The sequence below is a fragment of the Macaca thibetana genome, chromosome 4 (genome assembly GCF_024542745.1).
Source record: "Macaca thibetana thibetana isolate TM-01 chromosome 4, ASM2454274v1, whole genome shotgun sequence".
Taxonomy (NCBI): Eukaryota; Metazoa; Chordata; class Mammalia; order Primates; family Cercopithecidae; genus Macaca; species Macaca thibetana.
Genome location: NC_065581.1, coordinates 399,750 through 423,218, shown reverse-complemented (window position 1 = coordinate 423,218; position 23,469 = coordinate 399,750). Strand labels below are relative to the sequence as shown.

Below are 23,469 nucleotides of genomic sequence, written 5' to 3'. Positions count from 1 at the left end.
TCTGCAGGATGCACTGCCCAGCTGGATGGCCAATGCTGTCAGTTCCAGTTTGAATGCCAGCTGGCTCAAGACCTAAGGAGAGTGCATGTTTCAGTTCAGCTGTGAAGGCACGTAAAGCCCAGTGTCTCAGCTTGAAGGCAGTCAGACAGGAGGAGTGCCTCTGACTCGTGGGAGGATCAGCTCTTTTGTGCTGTTCAGGCCTTCAACTGATTGAGTGAGGCCCACCCACATCCAGGAGAGGTTCTGCTGTGCACAGTGCATTGATGTGCGTGTTAATCTATCCAGAAACAACTCACAGACACACCCAGAGTAATGTGTCACCAAATGTCTGGCACCCTGTGGCCCAGCCAAGATGACACAAAATTAATCTTCACAAGGTCCTTGACAAAGATTTAGCTCCTGACATTCCAGCAGGTGCTGGGCTCCACAGCAGTGTCTGAATTCAACAAGCAAAGCAGTCCTCCTAACCCCCGACCTCCACACAAAGCTCTCCAGTCGCTGCTCATCCAATTTCCCAACATCTTCACCTCCGGGAGAAGAACTGGGCGTGTTAGGTTTTTCAGGAGCATGTCATAGGGTCACTCCTGGCACATCTGCCTCCCAGGGCCACTCTCATGTGGAGACCCAGTGTATTCGGGGCATTTACACTTTCTTAAGTGTATTCAAGTAGGTCTTGGAGAACCTTAACCCTAGGCGATCATTTATTCACCAGGGACCAGGTACTGAGACATACATGCATGCATGCATCCACACATTATATACACGTGCACACACATGCATGCACACACACAACAGACACAACGCGTCATGTACACATGTTTACATGTATGTAAACGTAATATAACACGTATGTAAACGTAATATAACACGTGTGTAAATGCATGCATGTACACTCAATATGTAGACATACACATACATTTACACACATACGTATCTACAATATGAATAAAACAGTCACCAAAATAAGCATGACCTTTCCTCTTCTAGCGACAGAACCCAAATAATTTTTTTAAATTATTATTTTAAAAATTCTGGTAACAGTTATAAAAGAAACAAATAGGGTTGTAAGACAGAATATCAGCAATGGAATGGAGGTCAGGGAAGGCCCCTCCCTGGAGGTGATATTGAAACTGACATGTGGCACAAGAGAAGGACACAACCACACAGGACGGCAGGGCAGCAGGTCCCAGGCAGCGAGAAGGATGCCTGCAGCACCAGGAGGGCAGCTCAGCATATCAGAAAAGGAAGGAAGCCCCGACGGACAGAAGCATCCTGAGCAGCGGGAGGGCTGGCAGGGACGGGCCTAGCTGGTGGCGGCTTCATCCCAGGCCATGGGGCGGAGAACAGACCAGCTTTCCAGTTTTAAAAAACCCACTTTGGTTGTGTGTTCACAGTGAATTGGTGGGGACAAATGTGGGGGAAACCACTGAGGTCATCCAGGCAGGAAACAGTGGTGGTTTTGATGAAGGTTTTGTCAGTGGAGGTGGAGAGGAGTTGGTAGGTTTGGTTGCTTTTGGGAAGTGGTGGTCGGATGAGGGAGAGGAGAGCACAGATTCTGACATTGTTCCCAGTGGGCTTGAGTGAGCAGGAGTGCCGTTTGCCAAGCCAGAAAGACCTAAGGAAGAGCATGCTTGGAGGAAGCTTCAGATTTCCATTGGTAATGTGGTCGACTGAGATTCCTGGGAGTTACTCAGTATTCACATCTGGGTCACACAGGAGATATTTGGGCTGGAGACAGGCGTTTGGAAGGCATTCGGTAGAAATGATATTTGAAGCCATGGGAACAAACTAGACAGTCTAGACAGAAAAGATAAAAAGCACCCACGCCTAAGACCTAAGAAGCTGCAACGTGCAGAAGAGAAGCCAGGTGTCCCCTCAGCAAGCAGGGCGTTCATTCGCTCTGTGTCCACACCCTGTACCACCCGCCATGTTCTGACTCCGGTCGTCACACTGGGCATACAGAAACCAGCTGAACAGACGTTCAGAGCCACTGGTGTTAGCCCGGCGGGTGCGCGTTGGGTGGGAGTCCCTCTGGGCACACCTCCTTCCTCACTGCAGCACCCAGGGCAGGAGGTTCTCCCTCAGGCAGCCTGTCTCAGCCACCAGGGCCCACCTGCTGCGCTCTCAGCGTGGCTCTGCTCACCTGGGCCACCGCAACCTCCTGCTGGCTGGTCATGCTCCACACTGGCCCTTCATTCCTTCTTCTTAATGTGGGCCTCACAGCACTCCCCTGCTTAAAACACCTCAGCTCCTTCTGATTTGTCTTAAAAATAAAGAAAAATCAATGTATAAGTTAAGCCCTGGGGTCCAAAGAATTGTGTTATTGACCAATGAACTCAGGAGTTAGCTTTTTGAATGATTATTGAGATGAATTGCAGGTTTAGTTTTTATACATACCTTTAATTCTTTCAAGACAAAAATGTATTTCTACAAAGAAAAAAATGATAAAAGCTGCATAGTTTAATATAAATTTAAAAATGGAAACTAGAGTTTGAAGGATGTTTGCCTGTGTCTGTGCTGCCCAGTTTTTTGTCAGGTGTGTCTGATAGTTCTGTTGAAAACGCCCAACAGTCCTAACCCATATTTTACTTACATCGAGATGTTCATTATATAAACTAACCGTACATGCAGTTTTTATAGCTTATACAGAAATAAATATATATACAATGCACATAACATTGCTTGCATTTTAAAATTAACTTAAAGTCAATATCATGATAATTTATAAAGCAAGTGTTCTTGACTTCAAAGGTCTCTTGACTCGTTGTGCATTAACCAATAATGGATGAGCGTTTTAACCTTAAAGATTAACTTTTGCATTATGTCAGTGAAGTGTCAGAATTTTATTTTACATTGTGTAATTGTATTAATGCTTCTTTATTTAGAAAGCTTCCTAGGCTTATCCTTCTAGGGTATTTTATATAATAATATTTAGTTAGAAAATTTGTGAATAAAAAGTTCACTGAAATCCAATTGAACAGGTTTCTCTTTTAGTCCATATAAAGTAGTTTTCCATAGATTAAGGAGAAAGAGACATTGGAAAAAAACATGAGTTATATCAGTAAGCCAACAAAAATTAATTCTAGAATGATAGAATGTATTTTATCCTAAATTACACTGAAAATCTCTGAAGGAAGAGCCGTAGTTTATAGTATTTAAAAATAAAATGACAGATTTCAGAGTTTAGGCTTCCTTTGGTTTCTTTACTAGCTAATGAGAAATGATGTTGACAGTGTTATCATGGCTATGATACTTGATGGTTTAACCATACGACATTGTTGATGAAAATGGTAGATGAAATTCACCTATAAAATTGGTAGTTTCAACTTAACTCTTAGATTTATTTATGGGAATTGTACTTAAAGGTTTTAGAAAGATAAATAACTTCTCATTGGGATAAGAAAGGTTTTCTAATTAATCGTTCTTTAATCAGAAACATAGATTATGTCTTAAGCATTTCTTTTAATCAAGTTATAACCATATTTAATGTTCTCTTTATGTACAAGTGCTAAAGCATTTCTTATTCTTATAAATTATTTCTAATGCGTTTTATTTTGTTTTTTAATTTTTAAGACTGCTGAGAAGTCAGGTCAGATTGAAAGATCAAAGAATGTGAGGCAAAGACAAAATGATTTTAAGGTGAGTAAGGGATAATAACTGTGTCGGCTTCTTCAAAGGTTAGGGTTTTCCTTTCTCACTTTGTATTCAAGACATCCGTTATTGCCCAGGAAGCATCTTTTAGTTAATGTAACCCAATTAATTACATTAGAATGCAGTTATGCTTGTTCCTGGTTTTCTAGAAAATGATTCAGGAAGTCATGCACTCGCTGGTGAAGCTGGCCCGTGGAGCCCTGCTGCCCCTCAGCATCCGGGATGGGGAAGCCAAGCAGTACGGAGGCTGGGAGGTGAAGTGCGAGCTCTCCGGACAGTGGCTCGCTCACGCCATCCAGACCGTAAGGTGAATACGGACACATTCTCAGAGAAAGGGGAACTTTTTCTTTTTTAACTTTTTGGAAAGAAAATACTCAGTATGGAATATTTTTAATACGTTCAGTAAAGAAGAAATTCTTCTTTTCCTTCTCTGTGTCCTTTTGCCTCCACTGTTTCCTGTTCGTCATCTGACAGCTAAGTTCCTCACTGTTCCTGGTTTTTATGTTGGACGAGAATGTTCTTCTGTTTATGCATCTTCTCTGTTGTTTAACTCAGGATTATTCTTATAGTGCAGTCCCTGCTGTGGTCTGTTTCTGTTTTCAGCCTCATGCTGTAGCTTGTAAGCTCCATGAGGCATGATTATACAGTGAACGTGATGCTAGGAATTGCTTTGCAATCCCACTCTGCTCACTTTTGTTTGGATGTTTGTTCGCAGACTTACTCATGAATCGTTGACTGCCCTTGAAATTCCTAATGACCTGTTACAAACCATCCAGGATCTCATTTTGGATCTCCGAGTACGTTGTGTCATGGTCACGTTGCAGCACACGGCGGAAGGTGTGTTTAGATAAATTGGTGATGTTTACTGTACAACAGTTACCTGCATGTGCCACCTCCTTTCGGTTTCCAAATCCTTGAAAACTAGGGAAAATTACTCTTCTGGAAATTTGTATATATTAATTCATCTTATTTCTAGCTGCTGAATGGGGTGTTTTTCTTTTTGTGATGTGTTTTCAAATCAGTTTAGTTGAGAATTAAGAGCGTGCGGAAACCAAGATGGATACACTTGAAAACGTTTAAAGATATAACAGCATCCTGATGATAAATGTTAAGTAGAAAACATAGGGTCTAAAATGTACATAAAGTCTGATACAAGTTTTGAAAATATATGGATGTGTATTTTAAAATTTTAATTTGTAGAAATCAATGTCCAGTCAAAGGAAACCCTGTTAGTATTGGTTCTCTGGATTCTAGAAATTATAGATGAGTCTTGTTTTCTTTATACTTTTTAAATTTTTCAGGCTTTTCTACCTTAAAATCATAAAAAACATAAAGGTTTTCTTTAAAGCAATCTTTTGGTTATTAAATATTTTCAAAAATAGTCAAGAATATTGCTAAAATGGCACAGGCCATTACTGTCTACTACCAGGCTTTTTAGGTAGGAAGCTTACACCCCTGCAAAATTGGTGGGTGATACTGTGTAAACGGGAAGGGAATGGAACCCAGGTGAGAAGCTGGATGTTCCCCTCTTAGTTTATTCCCTCCTCCTCACCTAGGAACCTGAGCCTGCCCAACGCTGAAGGTTTGAGCAGGTGGCATTCCCTTAGCCAACTGAGAATCATATTGCCCCTGTCAAGAATGTGTAGGATTCAAAAAACATCCAAATTATTCATCAGAAAGTTTAGGAAAAAAAGTACTGTATGACTTATTTTGTACATGTCTAGTGTTGTGAAGAATCCTGAATAAGTAGTAAATCATTGTCTCAAGTTGTCATTAAATCTAACCTAAAATTCCCCAAATTGGGCTATGCAGTACAAACTTTTATTTACATTAATATCTTATTAGAATAATCCAGTGAACAATAAGTACTTAAATCCTCAAGTCTACCAAAATTATATTCTTTGTCTACTTTCATCAAGTTTTTACAAACCTATTATATAAAACAATTAAAAACCATAACCTGTATAAATTTTTAATCTGTATAAAATGTACTGAGATTATTCTAATAAAACGTATTTGTGTGCTTCTTTTCATATAGAAATAAAGAGATTAGCTGAAAAAGAAGACTGGATTGTTGATAATGAAGGACTGACTTCTCTAGTAAGTTTAAATTCTTTTCAGTTATTAGTCATTAGTGTGTATTTAGAATAAATGGTTTATCATATTAACAGGGAGCATGTGCTCCATATGTTGCAGCTCTAAATAGAAATAAATATAAGCTTCTTAAAGTTTTTCTTCTCAGAGACATTTTTGCTTAACACTAACCGTAAATATTAAAAAGTTAATGAAAACAGTGGGGTTTCTTTTAAAGTTGACCTTTTTCATCCTGTATAACTTACTATTTTTGTTTGAATTACTTTTTTAAAAACAGAGTATGCTTAATTCTGAATTACTTAGCAACTTGAGCTTTTCAGAAAAGCAGGATAGAAGAGATGATGCTGCTGGCTCCAAAGCCAAAACAAACCAAACAAACAAAAACAACCACCACAGACCACTGCAGATACATTCTCAGGCCAGGCAGCCAACTGTCACCTGTTTCTAGAATCTTCTTCTTTTCAGCTGGGACTTTTAGGTTTGAAAGTCATCTTCATGATTTCACGGGTTTTCACACTTGTCTCACGGGTGCTCCTCGCGGTCCTGTGGGTACCTGTGCCCTTGACGATGGCCAGGCAGCAGCCGAAACATCCCAGTGGCTTTCACCAGGGAGGGACTTCTGTCCTTCACAGCAGCCTGGCAGCGTGGTCATGCAGTCAGTGTCCGGGGCTGCCTCTGTCCTTCCCTATGACCCTTCACACTGCCTCCTGCTCAGGCTGGCCTCGTGGCCACTCGTGGCCTGGCTGCTGTCAGGAAGGAAGTCCAGTCCCCTCCCAGGAGCCGTAGCTCGCAACGCCTCTCCATTTAATTGGTCGGAACACATTCCATGCCTGTCCCTGTCAGCAGCAGAGGCTGGGAGAGCACGTGGCTGCTCCTGTTTTCTGTCTTATTAAGAAAAAAGGATAGGTCAGGTGTGGTGGCTCACACCTGTAATTCCAGCACTTTGGGAGGCCGAGGCAGGCAGATCATGAGGTCAAGAGATCGAGACCATCCTGGCCAACATGCTGAAACCCCGTCTCTACTAAAAATAGAAAATTTTGCTGGGCATGGTGGCGCACGCCCGCAGTCTTAGCTACTCGGGAGGCTGAGGCCGGAGAATCGCTTGAACCCAGGACGTGGAGGTTACAGTGAGCGGAGATCACGCCACTGCACTCCAGCCTGGTGACAGAGCGAGACTCTGTGTCGAGAAGGAGAAGGAGAAAAGAAGAAAAGAAGAAGAAGAAATAGCAATTCTAGGAGGCAACTAGCAGTTTCTGCCTCAGATAAGGAAACTATAATGAAATGGTCTTGACTCTTGCCCAGATTTACAAACCAGTGATGAGTCAGGTTGTCAAGAAACAATGATCCTGCATAGTATTTTTAAATTCCCTTGAATTTCTGTATAGTCGTCCCTTGGTATCCTCAGCACAGGCTGGTTCCAGACCCCTTCATGATACCAAGATCTGAGGATTCTCAAGCCCCTAGAAGTTGGCTTTCAATATCCTTGGACTCCCTATCCAGTCAGTTCCACCACTGGTGAAATTCACAGATGCAGAACCTGGGGCATGAAGGGCCGACTGTACTTCTCATGAACCGTCTTCTGGGGGCTGGGGAATTTTTGACTTATTCTATTCCTCCAAAGTTCAAGGTCCTATCTTAAGTTAATATGAACATATCATTGTACCTTACTTTATATATGACAAGGTGATTTAGAAAAGCAATGCTTACTAACAATTTTTTGCAAATTAAATCATGCTTAAAATGAGTTAGGGAAGTTTATTATTTCTAATAAGTCAATTATCATTCTATTTTAAATGCTTTATATTTTATAAAAATATTTTAATTAGGCCAGGCTCTGTGGCTCATGCCTAATCCCAGCACTTTGGGAAGCTCAGGCAGGTGGATCACCTGAGGTCAGGAGTTCGAGACCAGCCTGACCAACATGGTGAAACCCTGTCTCTACTAAAAATACAAAAATTAGCCAGGCATGGTGGTACATGCCTGTAGTCCCAGCTACTCGGGAGGCTAAGGCAGGAGAATCACTTGAACCCGGGAGGCGGAGGTTGCAGTGAGCCGAGACTGTACCCTTGTACTCCAGCCTGGGTGACAAGAGCAAAACTTCCATCTCAAAATATAAAAGAAAGAAAATTTTAATCGGTTGGGTTTCTACTTGTCACAATTATTTGTATTTAAAGAGCAACTAGTCTGTAGTTAATTCTCCCTCACACTAAATCTCTAGAGAAAGGTATGGACCTGCACCACCTGCACAAAAAGACAGAATGTAAACCATCTCCACTTTTTATATTGACTACGTGGGAAATAGTAATATTTGAATAGGTTGCATTAAATAGATTATATGAAAATTGACTTTATGAGTTTATTTTTTAAAAGCTTTTAAAAATGTAATTACTGGAAAATCTAAAATTTCTTACATGGCTTATGTTTGTGGCTCACATTCTACACCTATTGGGCAGCACTGGTATGAAGAGGAAATTTATTGCACTTGATTTGGAATCGAACCTAGTTCAATCCTAAAGAAGCCATGTGGTCTGTCTGACCCTAGAGTCTCAGTTTGTAAACAAGGAGCAGAGCCCGTCTTCACAGTGCTGTGGGCTGGGATACGGTGATGTCCTGTGGACCAAAGCACCTGGTAAACTGCAAAGCTCTGGACAAACATAAAGGATTTTTATTTGTTAAATTAATACTTGTGATCACTGGGGCTACTGTGATAATAATACATTCAGTTTACTATTTTCAGAGCTCTTTTATATAAACCTATCCTAATTATCATAGCAAGCTTGAAAACAGGCCAAAAGGGATCATTGGACCACTGTCCACTGAATCACTTGCCCAAGAGGAAACAGGTGCAGGCAGGTTAGACACACCTGCCTCAAGTCAGTTATGCACAAATGGAAAAAGATTGTGTGTTCAGTTTGAGAAAGCAGAGTCTGCTGTCAAGGTCCTATGCCTCATTCTTAAAATCTGCCATAAATTCAGTAACTCTGAGCCATAAAACAGAGATTGGCTTCAGGTCCTTCTTCAGGGCAGTGCATATGGTCCGCTAGTGTGTGCTTCCCTGGACCTCGGGACTTCGTTTGCCTGGTTGTAGTACATCAGCTTCTGTGAAGATGCTCTGAAATAGTTACTGTAGAAGCTTCTTTGTAGTTGATTTTTAAACTTTATCCTAGTGCAACTGCAACCATAAAATAACTAATTTCACATTTGATCTCTCACACAAGCCACATAACTATCTGCAGGGACGAAAGAACTGACCCCCAGTGCACCTTGCGAATGAGTGAGCCCTAGGAAATAGCACGTCCAGAGTCAGCCAAGACATGGTCTAGCCAGAGGTCCTTGAAGAAGTGTCCTACCACGACAGACCTGATAACACTGAGTCTGTTTTAGCTATTCTGCATGGACCTCTTAAGAGAAAAGGTGAATCAATGCTTAGAGCACAAGTCTAGATTCCAGCTTGGAGTATTAGTATTTTAACCCGGCTTGTATATAAAATTCTTAGACTTTGAACAGTGACTTAAGTTGTATAACCCTAACCTCTTATCACATACCAATCTAAGAAAATGTATATTTTCTTAAGATTTCCATAGTGCCAGTCCTATTTGTTTGAGACAGGAAAACTTTTTTTCTTTCCTTGTGCCTGGGATAGGAAAATGCTGCTTATCCCATTAAGTACACCAGGGTCAAGCACTGCCTCACTATGACTGTCCCTCGGCTGAGGCACTCTCTGAACAGAGCTTCAGAGCTCTGAAACAGCTCACTCGAAAGCATCCTGTTTTCTTCTCATGTTGAAAATGGTTTCTGCCTTTTTTCAATTTGGATAATTCTGAGATTCTGAGAATTTTCTTCTTTCAGAACAACTGGAATGATTTGTGATAACTTTTGACAGTCATCTAAATTGGATGACTCACTGACAATACACAGAGATAGGACTACCTCTTTCTTTTGAGAAAAAAGAAATAGTGAACGTGTAGGTGATATCACCTACTCCCAGTTCAACCGAAAGCACTCATTGAACTTTCTAGTATTCTGTTTCTACTTACTATATTAGTATGGGTATAAAAATAAAATTAATAAGAAAGTTGAGTCCAAATTATAATAGAAGATATCTAAACAACCACACATGAACATCAACATACTTTTTTTTTAATTTTTAATTTTTTTGAGCCGGAGTCTCGCTCTGTTGCCCAGGTTGGAGTGCAGTGGCATGATCTCGGCTCACTGCAACATCCACCTCCCTGGTTCAAGCAATTCTCCTGCCTCAGCCTCCTGAGTACCTAGGACCACAGGCACGTACCACCACACCCAGCTAATTTTTTGTATTTTTAGTAAGAGGGGGCTTCATCATGTTGGCCAGGCTGGTCTTGAACTTCTGACCTCAAGCAATCCACCCATCTCAGCCTCCCAAAGTGCTGGGATTACAGGTGTGAGCCACCACACCTGGCCAAACATCAACATGTAATGGCCTGTGGTTGAATCTCAGATTTGATTGTCAATATTATAGCAATATTTATCATTATAACATCTTAAGTTACCTTCTGAGGTGGGCAGGTTAGATGAGTAAGGTCAGTAACCTAACAAACATTTTACCTCTTTAAATGCTTTCTGTGCAGTTGGTATTTCATCCTCTACTTCTTATTTTATTACTGTTTTTGTACTTTCACTTTTAAGTATTCTTTATAATGCCCTCTGGTGGTTTCCAAGTGCAGTCATAACATGACATTAAAGCTGAGGCACATTGTTTTAGCTTTCATGAAGTCTGGATTCCTTTCCATAAGAAAATAAACTTGTCTTTTAAAAGATGTATGTTGATGTCATTTCCTTTCTTCTCTTCAGTTTTCTTCCCAAACTCTTTTAAAAATTAATGCATGTGTTGAAGAGAGGTTCTCACTCCCAGTGCTTTGCACACAGCTGCTTGGTTGAGCCTTGTGCCTTCCGTGTCTCGCTACGGATGAAACCCAGCCCCACCCATCTCTCGAGACCTGTGCTCAGGTTCGGTGGTTGTGACACACAACCTTCCTGCGGTCCTGCTTTCCCGGTGGTTTCTTGCCCACTCTGCAGGCTGTGTACACTGTCCTCCTCTGAGAACTTGCTCCTCTCCTTCCCTGTTCCCCCAAAGGGCTGGTTCCCCTTGCTCTTCCCGTCTCAGCGTCAATGTTTTCACAGTCTTGGGGGCCTTCTATGACCATCCTATTTAAAGCAGATCCCCCATCATGATTGTTCTCTGAGTCTCTGAGTTCTACTTCTTTTCTTTTCTTTTCTTTTTTTTTGAGACGGTCTCACTCTGTCACCCAAGCTGGAGTGCAGTGGCGCAATCTCAATTCACTGCAGCCTCCGCCTCCTGGGTTCAGGCGATTCTCCTGCCTCAGCCTCCTGAGTAGCTGGGACTACAGGCGCCCACCACCACACCCAGCTAATGTTTGTATTTTTAGTAGAGATGGGGTTTCACCTGTTGGCCAGGATGGTCTCGATCTCTTGACCTCGTGATCCGCCTGCCTCGCCTCCCAAAATGCTGGGATTACAGGCGTGAGCCACCGCGCCTGGCCAAGTTCTACTTCTTTTATTCATGACACTTATTATTTTAAGTTATGTTATTTCTATACTTTTTTAAACCATTTTGTCAACTTTGACTTTCATAGTCGTGTCTCCTGCCTGAAATGTACACATAATGAGAATTCTGTCTTTCTTACTCCTGTATCTTCCTTACCTAGAGTAGTTCCTGGCACAAAGTGAAAACAAACACCCTTAGGATCTAAGATTCATTCTAGCTTATCTTGAGATGCCATTGGTTGGGCATATTTTCAAGTTTCATTTTCTGACTTAATGTAGCTAGAAAATGACTGTTTACAGTCTATCTGATATAAAGATCCTCTACATCCTCTAGGTCATTATTATTAACATTAAATTTTGTTGAACAGTTCCAGAGATGTGGAAGATCTGGGAGACTGAGCTCGTCCCAGAACATACCTCAGAATCCGCATTCAGTATATAAACCCCTGTATCTGCTCCTCATCGTGTACTGCCCTCTTAGAAGGGTAGAATTTTGAAGAAAATTTTTAGTCGAATCTGAGTTTTATTTTAATTGAATTAGATATACTTTGGAGTCTCAAGATTGATTCATTCTAAAATACAAAGTACAAAACATATGCCATACCTAAAACTCAATGACTAGGAGTTTACTTTTCACATTGTGTTTCTGTTCCATTCCATTAATCTGGAAAATGTGGACCTTGGGGCCATATTCACTTGTGTTAAATATGTTTTCATAGCCAGTGCTTGTTTTTGAATTTTATGATATGCTGTTTTCCCTTCAGCCATGTCAGTTTGAACAGTGCATCGTGTGCTCTCTGCAGTCGCTGAAGGGGGTCCTGGAATGTAAGCCGGGAGAGGCCAGTGTAAGTATTCCAGCTCCGCTTGGACTCCACAGTTTCCCAGGAGCCCTCGGGAATCACAGTTGTAAAGTAACTCATCGTATTGCAAGATCTTTTCTCCCTCTTTGCTCGCTTGTTCCATTTAGTTTAACTACGTAGGTGTGCTGATGTCTGATTCCAAGACAGGCTGATGCAGGTTAAAGTGTGAGTGCAGGTATTGTAGGTAGAGCAGTTACAGTGACAGCACTTTGTGGACAGCGATTGATGGGCCTGGCTCTTGACCATCAGCCCAGGACTGCATTGTCGTCTCCAGCCCGAGTCACTACAGTGAGGAAACCCACCCAGGAGGCCCACTCTGCACGCGTGTCCTTCTTTTAGAGGAAGGACACCACTCCTGAAGCAGTGTTCCACGTTTTAACTGTTTATATCTAACTTCATACACAAAAAGCCTTGTTTTCTTAGCAAAGTCCAGAAAGTTTAATCAAAATTCTTCCTTGCAGGTCTTCCAACAACCTAAAACACAGGAGGAGGTTTGCCAACTGAGCATTAATATAATGCAGGTAATAATTGAAAGCAGTAATGCCCAAAGCCTCAAATAATACTAAGTATCAGTCAACCCTTCTCCTATTCATAATCTGCAGACAATGTTCACTAAATATGTATTCTTTTTTCATCTTGTCTGTGGACATAATAGTTTAGGGTAAGTGGGTAACAAAGTTTAACGTAAGATTAATTCCAACTTGTTTTAGCGATACCCAAATGTTTCATTTATGTTATGCTCCCCTTTTTTTGTCTTCTCTTGGTACCTCACATATATTCTGTTAGAGCACAATGTAAATTAAGTGATAATTAGTTGCTCACGTCCTGTCTGGGGTGTAAAGTATTGTTCTTGGAGCCAGTGCTTTGCAGGCACAGAAAGTTGGGAATGTGGGTGAGTGAATGAGGGAAAGTCTTTTTCCGAAAATATCTTCACAAGCTTAATAATTGATCAAAACATAGGCACTTCTAATCTTCCATTACTTACGTGATAGATATGGATGGGATATATATTTCATCATTAATGGGGCATATACAGTATATACACATATGCACGCACACAACACCACACCACTAATGGGATCTATAATTCTACTTCATGTAAAGTTGTCTTTAATGTCCAAATAGATTAATATCTAGGAGTTCATTCCTCTGAGAGTTCTGAAACTTATTTTTTCACTTAGGTTTTTATATACTGTCTGGAACAGTTGAGCACCAAGCCTGATGCAGATATAGATACTACACAGTAAGTAAAAATTAAACTAATCTCATTAGTGCATTTAGGAGAATTAAAAATACAGGCTCAAATTTTATACTTGGTCTTATATCCTAAGACTTCTAGTAAGAAAGATTATTCATATTAAAGTAATTTTTTTTAAAATATTTGACCTATATTCTTTCTGTAGTTTATCTTTTCAACTCATCTTTGCCTTATTAGAGATGTATCAAGCAAATTGAAGACATGATTAGCTTATTATCCAACGAACAGGTTTTATAAACAAAGTATTAAATGTAAATATATAACTCCTAGTTGATTATTTTTACGAGTCTGGTGTTAGGGGAAGGCACCATTACTCTTGTTAGAGACTAAGCATGTTGGTAGAATTATGTCTGGGTCAAGCTTAGTTATTGGAGCTCCAGTGGACACGTGTTAACTCTTGATGTTTACAAATCCATGTAGTAATTCTTTCATGATGCTGTTGTATAGGACAGCATTGTAAAGTGCTGTGTGTGTGTGTTTTTTTTTTAAGAAATCTGTTCTTTCTGAATTATACTTGGCATGTGTAACTTCTGTGTACTTTATGCTCTGACACAGATAATACTGAAATAAATGCCTCTTACATCTTCAGTTGACAATTTGGGAATTTATCCATGTTTGTCTGTTTACTGGTTTTGGCTTTTGCTTCTCAGTATATAAAACTATCACCTCCCTAGAGACCCCATAAGTTTTTAATTCTTCTAGGTTTTCTTTTATTTGATTTCATATTTTTAGCTCATTATTTCACCAGGAATTTGCTGTCAGTCAGATCCCTAATATTATGGATTAAATTTCACGTTGCCCGTGTTCACAGATTATCCATAGTACCTTCTTTGAGCTGTTAACTGTTAAGTCTAAAACACTTATTAAAAGTTTCTGGCCAGACGCGGTGGCTCACGCCTGTAATTCCAGCACTTTGGGAGGCCAAGGCGGGCAGATCACGAGGTCAGGAGTTTGAGACCAGCCTGGCCAACATGGTGAAAACCTGTCTCTACTAGAAATACAAAAATTAGCCAGGCATGCCTGTAATCCCAGCTGCTCAGGAGGCTGAGGCAGAAGAATCGGTTGAACCTGGGAGGAGGAGGTTGCAGTGAGCCAAGAACGCGCCATTGCACTCCAGCCTGGAGGACAAGAGCAAGACTTCATCTCAAAAAAAAAAAAAAAAAAAAAAAGTTATGTGACTTTCACCAAATGTTTTCCATATAGTTCACTGCATTTTTAAATTTGCATGTAGTTCATTGCGTTTTTGAATTTGGGTGGTTTATTTGTAACTGTTTCTACTTGCTTCTATGTTCAGTCTCTCTGTGGATGTTTCTTCCCCCGATTTGTTTGGAAGTATCCATGAGGACTTCAGCTTGACCTCTGTAAGTCAGACGACAACTAGAAAGTAACCGTTTTAAACTGTGTGACAACAGTTTCACAAATCTCATTACTTTGTGGTGCAAGACATTGTGCTGTGCTTTGGAGCTCTGTTATGTGAAATGTTCAGGAAAGGGTAATTTACGTGAATTTCACACTTCACATTTTCAGCTGAAGTTGCCATTTCAGGCATTCCACATACTGTCTGCGTCTGTGTGGTTTCCGGGTGTTAAATGGGTGCCTTGTAGTTCCTGGTGCTTGAGAGTTGCCATGATGGATTGGGGAGGGGGCAGAGGACATGGGTGCCTCCCCCTCACAGCTCTTGCCTCTTCAGCCAGTGAAGTTCTGCTTTTCTCTGTTTTATTTCTGTAAGTTCCCTCATAGCCTTTAATTTGAGCACAGCCTCAACTCTACACACACACACACTTACACACAAACAGGTATATGCATGCACTGCTTATATACATATGTATATATACACACATACTTTTTAAAATGTATACATGTATTCAAGAAGATTCACAAACATATGTTATCACGTGTATAAATTCATCTGTTGAAACTCAAACTCTAGCTGTCATAAATAAAATAACCCTTTCTGGCCAGGCATGGTGGTCACGCCTATAAGCCCAGCACTGTAGGAGGCCGAGGCAGGTGGATCACTTAAGGGCAGGAATTCGAGACCAGCCTGGCCAACATGGCAAAACCTCGTCTCTACTAAAAGTACAAAAATTAGTTTGGTGTGGTGTCAGGCGCCTGTAATCCCAGCTACTCAGGAGGCCGAGGCAGGAGAGTCGCTTCAGCCCAAGAGGAGGAGCTTGCACTGAGCCAAGATGGCTCCACTGTACTACAGCCTGGGTGACAGAGTGAGATGCCATCTCAAAAAAATAATAATAAATAACCCTCCCTGGTTTGTGATGAGTTTGAAGGGTGTGTGTGTGTGTGTGTGTGTGTGTGTGTGTTGTGTGTGTCTGTCTCATGGGAAAACGGTTTGACCCAAATTTTCTGCTATGTATTGAAGTATGAATACCTAAAGAAGGAATTTGGTTTATTAGAAGAAATATGGTTTGATCCAAGTAATTTAAAAAATTATTCTAGATTCAATTCCTTGGATGACTAGGTAGAGAATGATACCATTCACTGAGATAGAGAATTCAGGGAAAAAACAGGTTCAAGAGAACCCTTTTTTGTTTTTGTTGTTGAATGGGTGACATACAGGTAGAGATATCCAGTGGGTGATTGAATGTCCTTGTTTAGATCCCAGGAGAAAAAAATATAGATACAGATTTGTGAATCAGCAGTACATAAGCAATATATAAGGCCTGGGAGTAGATAAGAACACTAAGAATTCTGGCTGAACAAAAAAGAAAATGCCGGTTCTTCTGTTGAGCCAGAATTGCAGGTGGAGTCACCCCAGGAGTGGTGGCAGCCATCCCGAGCCGTCCCAAAGCGAGGTCAGCTGGCGTTCCAAAGAAAGAAGTGTGAAGTGCAGGGTGATCGGTGCAGAGCATTAGGGGACGACACGCAGGGGACGGCCCTGAGTCCTCACAAGCAAGAGCAGGGAGAGATGTCCTGCCCCGGTGTGTTGGCAGTGAGGGGCCTGGGTATGGACTTGACAGGAGGGTTTAAAACATTGCCTCAGGGCGGGGCTGGTTTATGCTGTTGAGCGACATGGTTGATCCTTCAGTGTTTTCCAGCTGTAACCTAAAGAGCGTCATCAGTGCCTGGGAGGTCGGGGTCCCCACTTGGGGGAAAGCAGCCAGCTGGTCCAGTCTGAGCCGCCAAGGCACTCTGTGCTCCTCCAACAGGGCGCCGAGAGAAGGTGAGGGAAGCTGGGGAACCCCACCCTCGTTGGAGGAGAGAAGGGCCAAATATATAAAAATAATGTTGAGGGTGCCAGTATTTATGGGCTCACCAGTAGCAGAGGGCCTCAGTTTGCCCTGAAAAGGGTTCATCAGAGAGATAGAAGGAAATCCGGATAGAGCAGCACAGCACTCCTGAGAGGGATGGAAAATCACATTTAAACCAAGGAATGCTTGTCAGCCTCAAGGGCTGAGGGGCTTGTGGAGGACGGAAATGCAGCGGGCTAGGGGAGTCCTTTGGAGACAGGGCTGCAGGAGAGGGCCTCCCTAACGAACAGAGACTGCTGGAGTCTTCCCCTTGCTGGCACTCTGAATCCTCAGGCACTCCCTCCTGGTGTGCTGCGTCCCTGCACTTGGGGTGGTCCTGCTCTTGTGCCTCTTCCAGTGGGTGGAGCACAGGAGTCAGCCCTGGGCTCCCTGTGACCCGTGACGCTGCAGCTCTCTGCTGACTCGCACTGAGACTATTCTTAACGACCCCCAGGCCCCTCACGTGTGTCTCTGCAGGTTGCAGGGCCTCCTCTCTCCCGCCTTACTCTCCAGGGTTTTTTTGTGACCAAATTCAATTCCTCTGTATTCTCCATTGAAAGCTATCTCATTAGATTTGGTGCCATCTTCTCAGGGTCTTGTTCTGTTATCCAGAAGGGAAGCAGCTATGGTAAGAAGGATATCTAGATTCGGAGTCAGAAGACACTGGATCACATCCTGTGTGACCTCGGGCACATCGCTGAGCGGGCACAGGCCCCGTGTTCTCCTGAACAAAACTGTGGTGGTGATGCCTGCGTCATAGAGATGCTGTGGGGAATCACTGAAGTAACATGAGACCGTATTCGTCACCTGCACGTGCTGCGTTTGATAGGTGGAGCTGCTGTTTTCAAATACACGTCTCCATCGTAGCTGTTAATAAGCTTCTGATTAGTCATCCAGGGTTGAGAGTCTACGCTGTTCAGTTTTTCTTTCCACTTTTACTGCGTCTGAATGATTAGATTTGAGCAACAGTGTGCTTGTAGGAGTCAGACTTTAAATCACTCAAATAGCTTTTCTGTGTTTCAAGAGCCGTGCAAATTACAATGGGAAAAACAAAGAGAATTAACAGGGCGGAGATGTGGCAGGCTCAGGTCTGCAAGATAAGGAGGCTTGACTCTGGAAGGAAAAAGTAATTAAGGATTGATTTTCAAAACTGAGCAACCAGCTGAGGTTTTTGAGGCAAACAGCGTGTTGAGGGCAGCTGATGAAATGTCACGTTTAGTTATTCCTTGTCCTTGCAGGGACTGTGTCATGGTAATTCCAGGCCCAGGGACTGGAGGGGATGCTGCATCCTCGTCCCTACCTCACCTGGACGGGTTTCCAGTGCTTATTCACTGTTTTCCTTCTGGCCGTTTATTCACGAAATGTGGAGGAGTATTATACATAATACAACCCTATTTACCCTGTCTTATACCCCATTTCCTATCTATAGGGTAATTCAAGGCCATTCACTTGTTTGACAATCCTTTAATAATCCCTAGGCCTTTTATTTACATTTGCTGACCAAAAGCAGGTAGTGAATAGGCTGTACACTCTGCCAGAAATAAAGATGGGAACATTTGAAATAAAAGAATCTAGAAAGTTTTTGGAAACTGTTGAGCTAAATGAAAGTATTGGGAGATATAAAATATGCTTGGCAATTAAATTCAAGGATGTTATCTTTTTTTCACATATCCACATTTACTATATCGAATTATTTTACTATAAGTTGTTCTGGTTATGCACAGAAAGAGCATGCAGAGTATGTGATGGAAAGGGTTTTTTTTGCCAAAGGTTTAGTCAAAGGATCTAAGTCAAGGCTCTAGATTAGTCAAAGTTGTTCCAGAAAAGGCCACCGCCTGCGGGAGCATGGGTCAGGCGCCCTGGTGAACCGCACCAGCAGCATCAGGGCAGTTCCTGGAATTTTATTTACCAAGTGGTTTTGAACTGTGAAAGGATACTGTGTTTATTAGCATTTGTGTCTGGTAATTTTTGTAAGAAATTACTTTAGGTGGACAGAACCCTGGAGAATGTAGAAGTAACTCGCTTGTACCCTTTCCTGTTGGCTACACTGACCACAGCCTAAGCTGGAGTCCTCCACCCTCAGTGACCCTCACTGCCCATTAGAGGGAGATTGTTCCTTGTTTTCTTCCGCAAACACAAACAATTCTTAATGGCCTAAGGTGTTTGAAGGAGCCCATCATACAGATGTATGGCAGTATAATTCTCTTCCAAGTTATAAAAAATTTATGAACTATTTTATAATAGTTTCTACATTTTAAATGTAATTAATTATTTAAAATATTTATTCCTGTAGCCTTTTCTTGTATACAAAGTATTCAGTAAACAATATAGTAGAACACTTTTCATAAGAAACACTGATCCCAGTTCCCAACTGATCCTAGTTAATGGGATTTTATCAATCTGTTTTTCCATACGAGCTGTTAAGTTTTAAAGGAAATACTTGATTCTTTAGTATATTGCATGTAACTCTAAGCAAATAGTGAAGTTGCAGGATTTTATTGTGTTTCTCTTTATGTTATGATATTGGGAAAGAAGCAGCCAAGAAAAGCAAAGCATTGAATATTGACGTTAAAGAGCAGAGATTATAATTAAACTTGGCCAGTGTTAATCAGCTCTTCTCTCTAGCACTATAAATGTGATTTTCTAAAACTGTGTTTTGCTTTTAGGAACAGCGCCTTTTGATAGTCCTAAGTAATTGCTGCTTCCTAGAACGTCACACCTTCCTAAATATCGCAGAACACTTTGAAAAGCACAACTTCCAGGGAATAGAAAAAATAACACAGGTAAGCGAGTTCAATGCACACGTCGGTGGTTTTACCAGCTCAGTTTTCAGGTTGTTTCCTCACCTGTGTTCTTCTGCTGTCAGTGCCCATTCGCTCTGCGTGCCGCCCACGCCCACACTGCTTCCCCGCTCCCCCCGCTCCACCTTTGGACGGTTCCCTTCCTTCCCGTGGTTCACCTTGAACGGCTCATATGATACTCTTTTCTCTTCTCTAGAGCAAAACTCCCTCAGGGTTAGAGCTGGTTCACTCCTCACCTGAGCTGTGGACAAGTGAGGGAAGAAAATGAGGAGGGAAAGGCAGCAAACCCAGATCTTTCAGAATCACCTCATGTTTGACTCGTTTTAGGTGAACGCTTTAGATACAGCCAGAGCAAAAAACTCCCTGAGGCTGCAGAAAACCTCCTCCTGCTTCTTCACACCGCTCCTGCCTCTCTCCCTTTCTGTGTGACCTCAGGGATGCTTTTGCTTTGCTGCTCTGCGCATGCGCGCGTGCGCACCCCCCCCCCCCCCCCCCCCCCGCTGGCTCAGAACAGCTGCGGGACGCTCTGCGTCCTACCTGAAAACTGTGGCCTCCCCACTCTCCAGTCACGGCATACAGAAAGGCTGGGCAAAAGGGACACTGGTAGAAATTAATGGAGTGAGTTTTCTTAGTGTTACACTTTGTTGTTTATATATTTTTCAACTAAGCAGAAAAGGAAAAAATGAAGTAACCTTGTTATTAAGGTTGATTGGTTCCTGGGCAAAGGTTTATCAGATTTCTCAGTAAAACTATGCTAGTACCACTTTTTAATGTCAGTACAGTTTTCTCAATGCAAAGAATGAGAACGATAATGATCTGGTTAATCTTACAATCGACATGCACTCAGGATTACCTACTTTTTATAAATGGTGGTTCCAGTTCATGAACTACATTGGGATTTTTTTGTCAAAGAATGAAAATGTCAAAGTGGGCGGCCCTGTCTTGTTTTCCTGCCTTTTCGTAAAGATTAATCATCCTGATGAGAAATGTTGTGACTTAAGCCTTTGGGGTCAAATGTCTAGTTTATTTCCAGAAATTTTTGTGTTAAGAATTGCAAAGTGCTATCTTGCAGTAAAAAAGTGGCTATTTGTAGAAGGTGGCTGCTTTGTTTTTGTGTAACAACAGTAATGACATGAATGTATTTATTGGAGGAATTTTATTTATTTTAAAATATGTGAGATGATTAGGAATTGCATGTAAAAGAAGCAACAAGTTTGGTTTTCTCTAGGTTTTTTGCAGTACTAAGTAGGAACTGTTGCTTCACTTTATATCATTAAGAAGTATAATTAAATTAATTTTTTAAAATATTTTTTCATATCCTTCCTTGTCTTTGTCCAGATCATTTTGAGACCAAGGTAGTACAGATGGTCTGGAGATGTAGCAGTATAAATGGTAGGCTCTTTCCCACTCAGAATTTGGATTTTTTTTTTAATCGACCATCTTGAATATTTTGAAATTCAGTTGTGTTTAAAATGAATAGATAGTAAACTCGATTTAGATGATAACGTATGCACTGATTTTATTAATTTGTGAATCTGTTACTTTCATGATTCCAACCAAGTAAAATCTATTTCTGGCATCAAAGGGAAAGGTCTGCTGACTGCCACTGTTTTTTATAGTTTTCCCTCCAAATGACAAATAATTCTAGAGGCATCGATCCCGGAAAAGTCAGAGGTCAGAGGTCACAGTGGATGGCTTGTTCATTCTCTCTCTGTTTCTGCACTTGAAGATGAGGGTCTCTCATAGGGGGACCTCGTGTCACTGGCATCCTCATGTCACTGGGTGTCGGACCTTCTCTCAGACTCCTCTGGTGTGAGCCAGGGTTGGCCAAGTGTGTCTTCTGGGTATATTTCCTCCTGCTTTCTTAAGGTACTTATGCCAGGAGAAGCACGAAACGGCCAGTTTTTCATTCCCTTCACCTGTTCCTCACCTTGGACCATGGAGATAAATTCGCCTTAATATAGGAACAGGAGACAAATGCATGTTTTTAGGGGATTATTAAAATGTAATGGTCAGTGACGCTCGAGGCTAGAATGATTTTATACATACACTTTTATTTGGTGCACATAGTCCTGGGACGAAATCGGGGATGGTATCATCAGCTCCATAATCTTCCTAGGGAAACATACCCAGAGAGGCCAAGGACTTGACCTGTCAGCAGCACAGCAAGGCAGGACTCGAAATTACATTTCCTCGTTCTCAATCCGGGATGCTTTCTGGTCCAGCACCACGCATCTTCAAGAACAAAACTGGTCTCTTGAGAATGCAGTTAACCCTTAAATAACTCAGAGGTTGGGGTGCCAACCCCCTGTGCAGTCGAAAATCTGAGTATAACTTCTTGACTACCCCAAAACCTAGCTACTAGTAGCCTCCTGTTGGCTGGAAGCCTTATGAATAAAACAGCGCATCAACATGCATTTTGTGTATCTGTTACATACTGTATTCTTGTAATGTCGTAAGCTGGAGAACAGAGAATGTTAAGACAGTTATTAGGAAGAGAAAGTGTAGTAACACTATTCATGAAGTGGAGTGAATCATCTTATGAAGGTCTCCATCCTCCTCATCCTCACGTGGAATGGGCTGAGGAAGAGCAAGAGGAGGGTCGGTCTTGCTGTGTCAGGGTGGCAGAGGTGGAAGAAAATGGGTGTACAAGTGGACCCATGTGGTTCAGACCCGTGTTGGCCAAGGGTCCACTGCACACCAAAGAAATGAAAACAGGACATGAAGCTGGCTGGTTAGTGAGCATTGTTTCCGCCTTTATGAAACCACATTGAATGGTAATTCTTGAGATCAGGGTATCCAAATCATCGTGTTCCACAAGGTTCCTCCTTAAAAATAAGCCCCATTATAAACCTTTGGTGGACTCGGTGCTGTTTTAATCCAGACGGCACGTGCCAACAGGGAGCGTCCTGCCACGTGCATGCATTTTCATTAGTATTGCCCGTACTGTTTAGCTTTTGCTCAAGTCCTGGAGATGTCTTTTTCCAGTCATGCATTTTTTTTTTCAACTTATTAAAGTAAGACCCAACTGTTATTTTTAAAAAGAAAAAGTATTGGGAAGTCTAAAAAATAAAATAAAATAAAATAATCTATAATGCACTAACGCGCCTCAGTCAGCAGCCACTGTGAACCACTAAGCCACAACTTGGGAATGCCTCCTTTTTTCTGTTTTGTTTATTCATTTTAATTGACAATAATTGTGCGTATTTGTGGTGCACAATGTGATGTTTGATCTATGTATGCGTTGTAGAAAGAGTTGGTCATCACCTCACCAGCTTACATTTTGTAGAGGACATTAAAAATCTTTTAGCAATTTCAAAATATGCATTATTATTAACTGTGGTTACCATGCCATGCCCTTTGATCAACACCTCCCCTTTCCTGGCCCCACTCTCCCCTCAGCCCCGGTAACTACCATTCTACTCTCTGTTTCTGTGATAATGACTTTTGTAGATTCCACATATAAGTGAGATCACAGTATCTGTCTTTCCATGCCTGGTTTATTTCACTTAGCATAAGGTCCTCCAGCACCATCCATGTTGCAGGTGGCAGAATTTCCTCCTTTAAGGCTGTCTAGTATTCTCTTGTGTATATGTACCACATTTTAAAAATCAATTCATCCATTACTGGGAATTATTCTTGACGTCATTCCTCATGATGGTTTTTGCCAGTCTTTCTTCTCAACTCAACCCCTGAACCATCTTCCAAATCCCTCTCTACCTCTCTAATTTGCTGTTCCCGTCCCGGCTCAGCCCTTCTGCATCATCTGACAGCTGTGATGTGGTAGGGACCTTCCTCGCGGGTGCTTTGCTTAATGTCTAAATGTTTCCCCTCTCCAACTTACCATCCAGAGTGTCCAGGACGGGCTTTCAAAAACCCAGAGCTGCTCTTGGTGTTCTTCCTCCTCTTGTGTTTCAGCCTCCTTATGCCTGAAGAGCTAAGCTCCGTAGGCTGGCGTTTGTGTAGGATTTTCATCTGGCTCCCTTGCCTCTTTCTCTCATGGCTTTTTGTCCCCT

At 41.8% G+C, this 23,469-nt stretch overlaps 1 protein-coding gene across 10 annotated transcripts in view; it reads left to right on the top strand.

The window, feature by feature from the left end:
* EXOC2 (exocyst complex component 2) overlaps nt 1-23,469 on the top strand; it is a 204,869-nt gene that overhangs the window by 127,789 nt on the left and 53,611 nt on the right. For all 10 annotated transcript variants that reach the window (XM_050788807.1, XM_050788813.1, XM_050788812.1 and 7 more), the window contains 9 exons: nt 3,574-3,639; nt 3,801-3,958; nt 4,367-4,488; nt 5,690-5,751; nt 12,054-12,134; nt 12,611-12,670; nt 13,331-13,392; nt 14,702-14,768; nt 19,319-19,435. In XM_050788807.1, the coding sequence (XP_050644764.1) occupies nt 3,574-3,639; nt 3,801-3,958; nt 4,367-4,488; nt 5,690-5,751; nt 12,054-12,134; nt 12,611-12,670; nt 13,331-13,392; nt 14,702-14,768; nt 19,319-19,435 (795 nt within the window). The remainder of the gene's footprint in view (nt 1-3,573; nt 3,640-3,800; nt 3,959-4,366; nt 4,489-5,689; nt 5,752-12,053; nt 12,135-12,610; nt 12,671-13,330; nt 13,393-14,701; nt 14,769-19,318; nt 19,436-23,469) is intronic.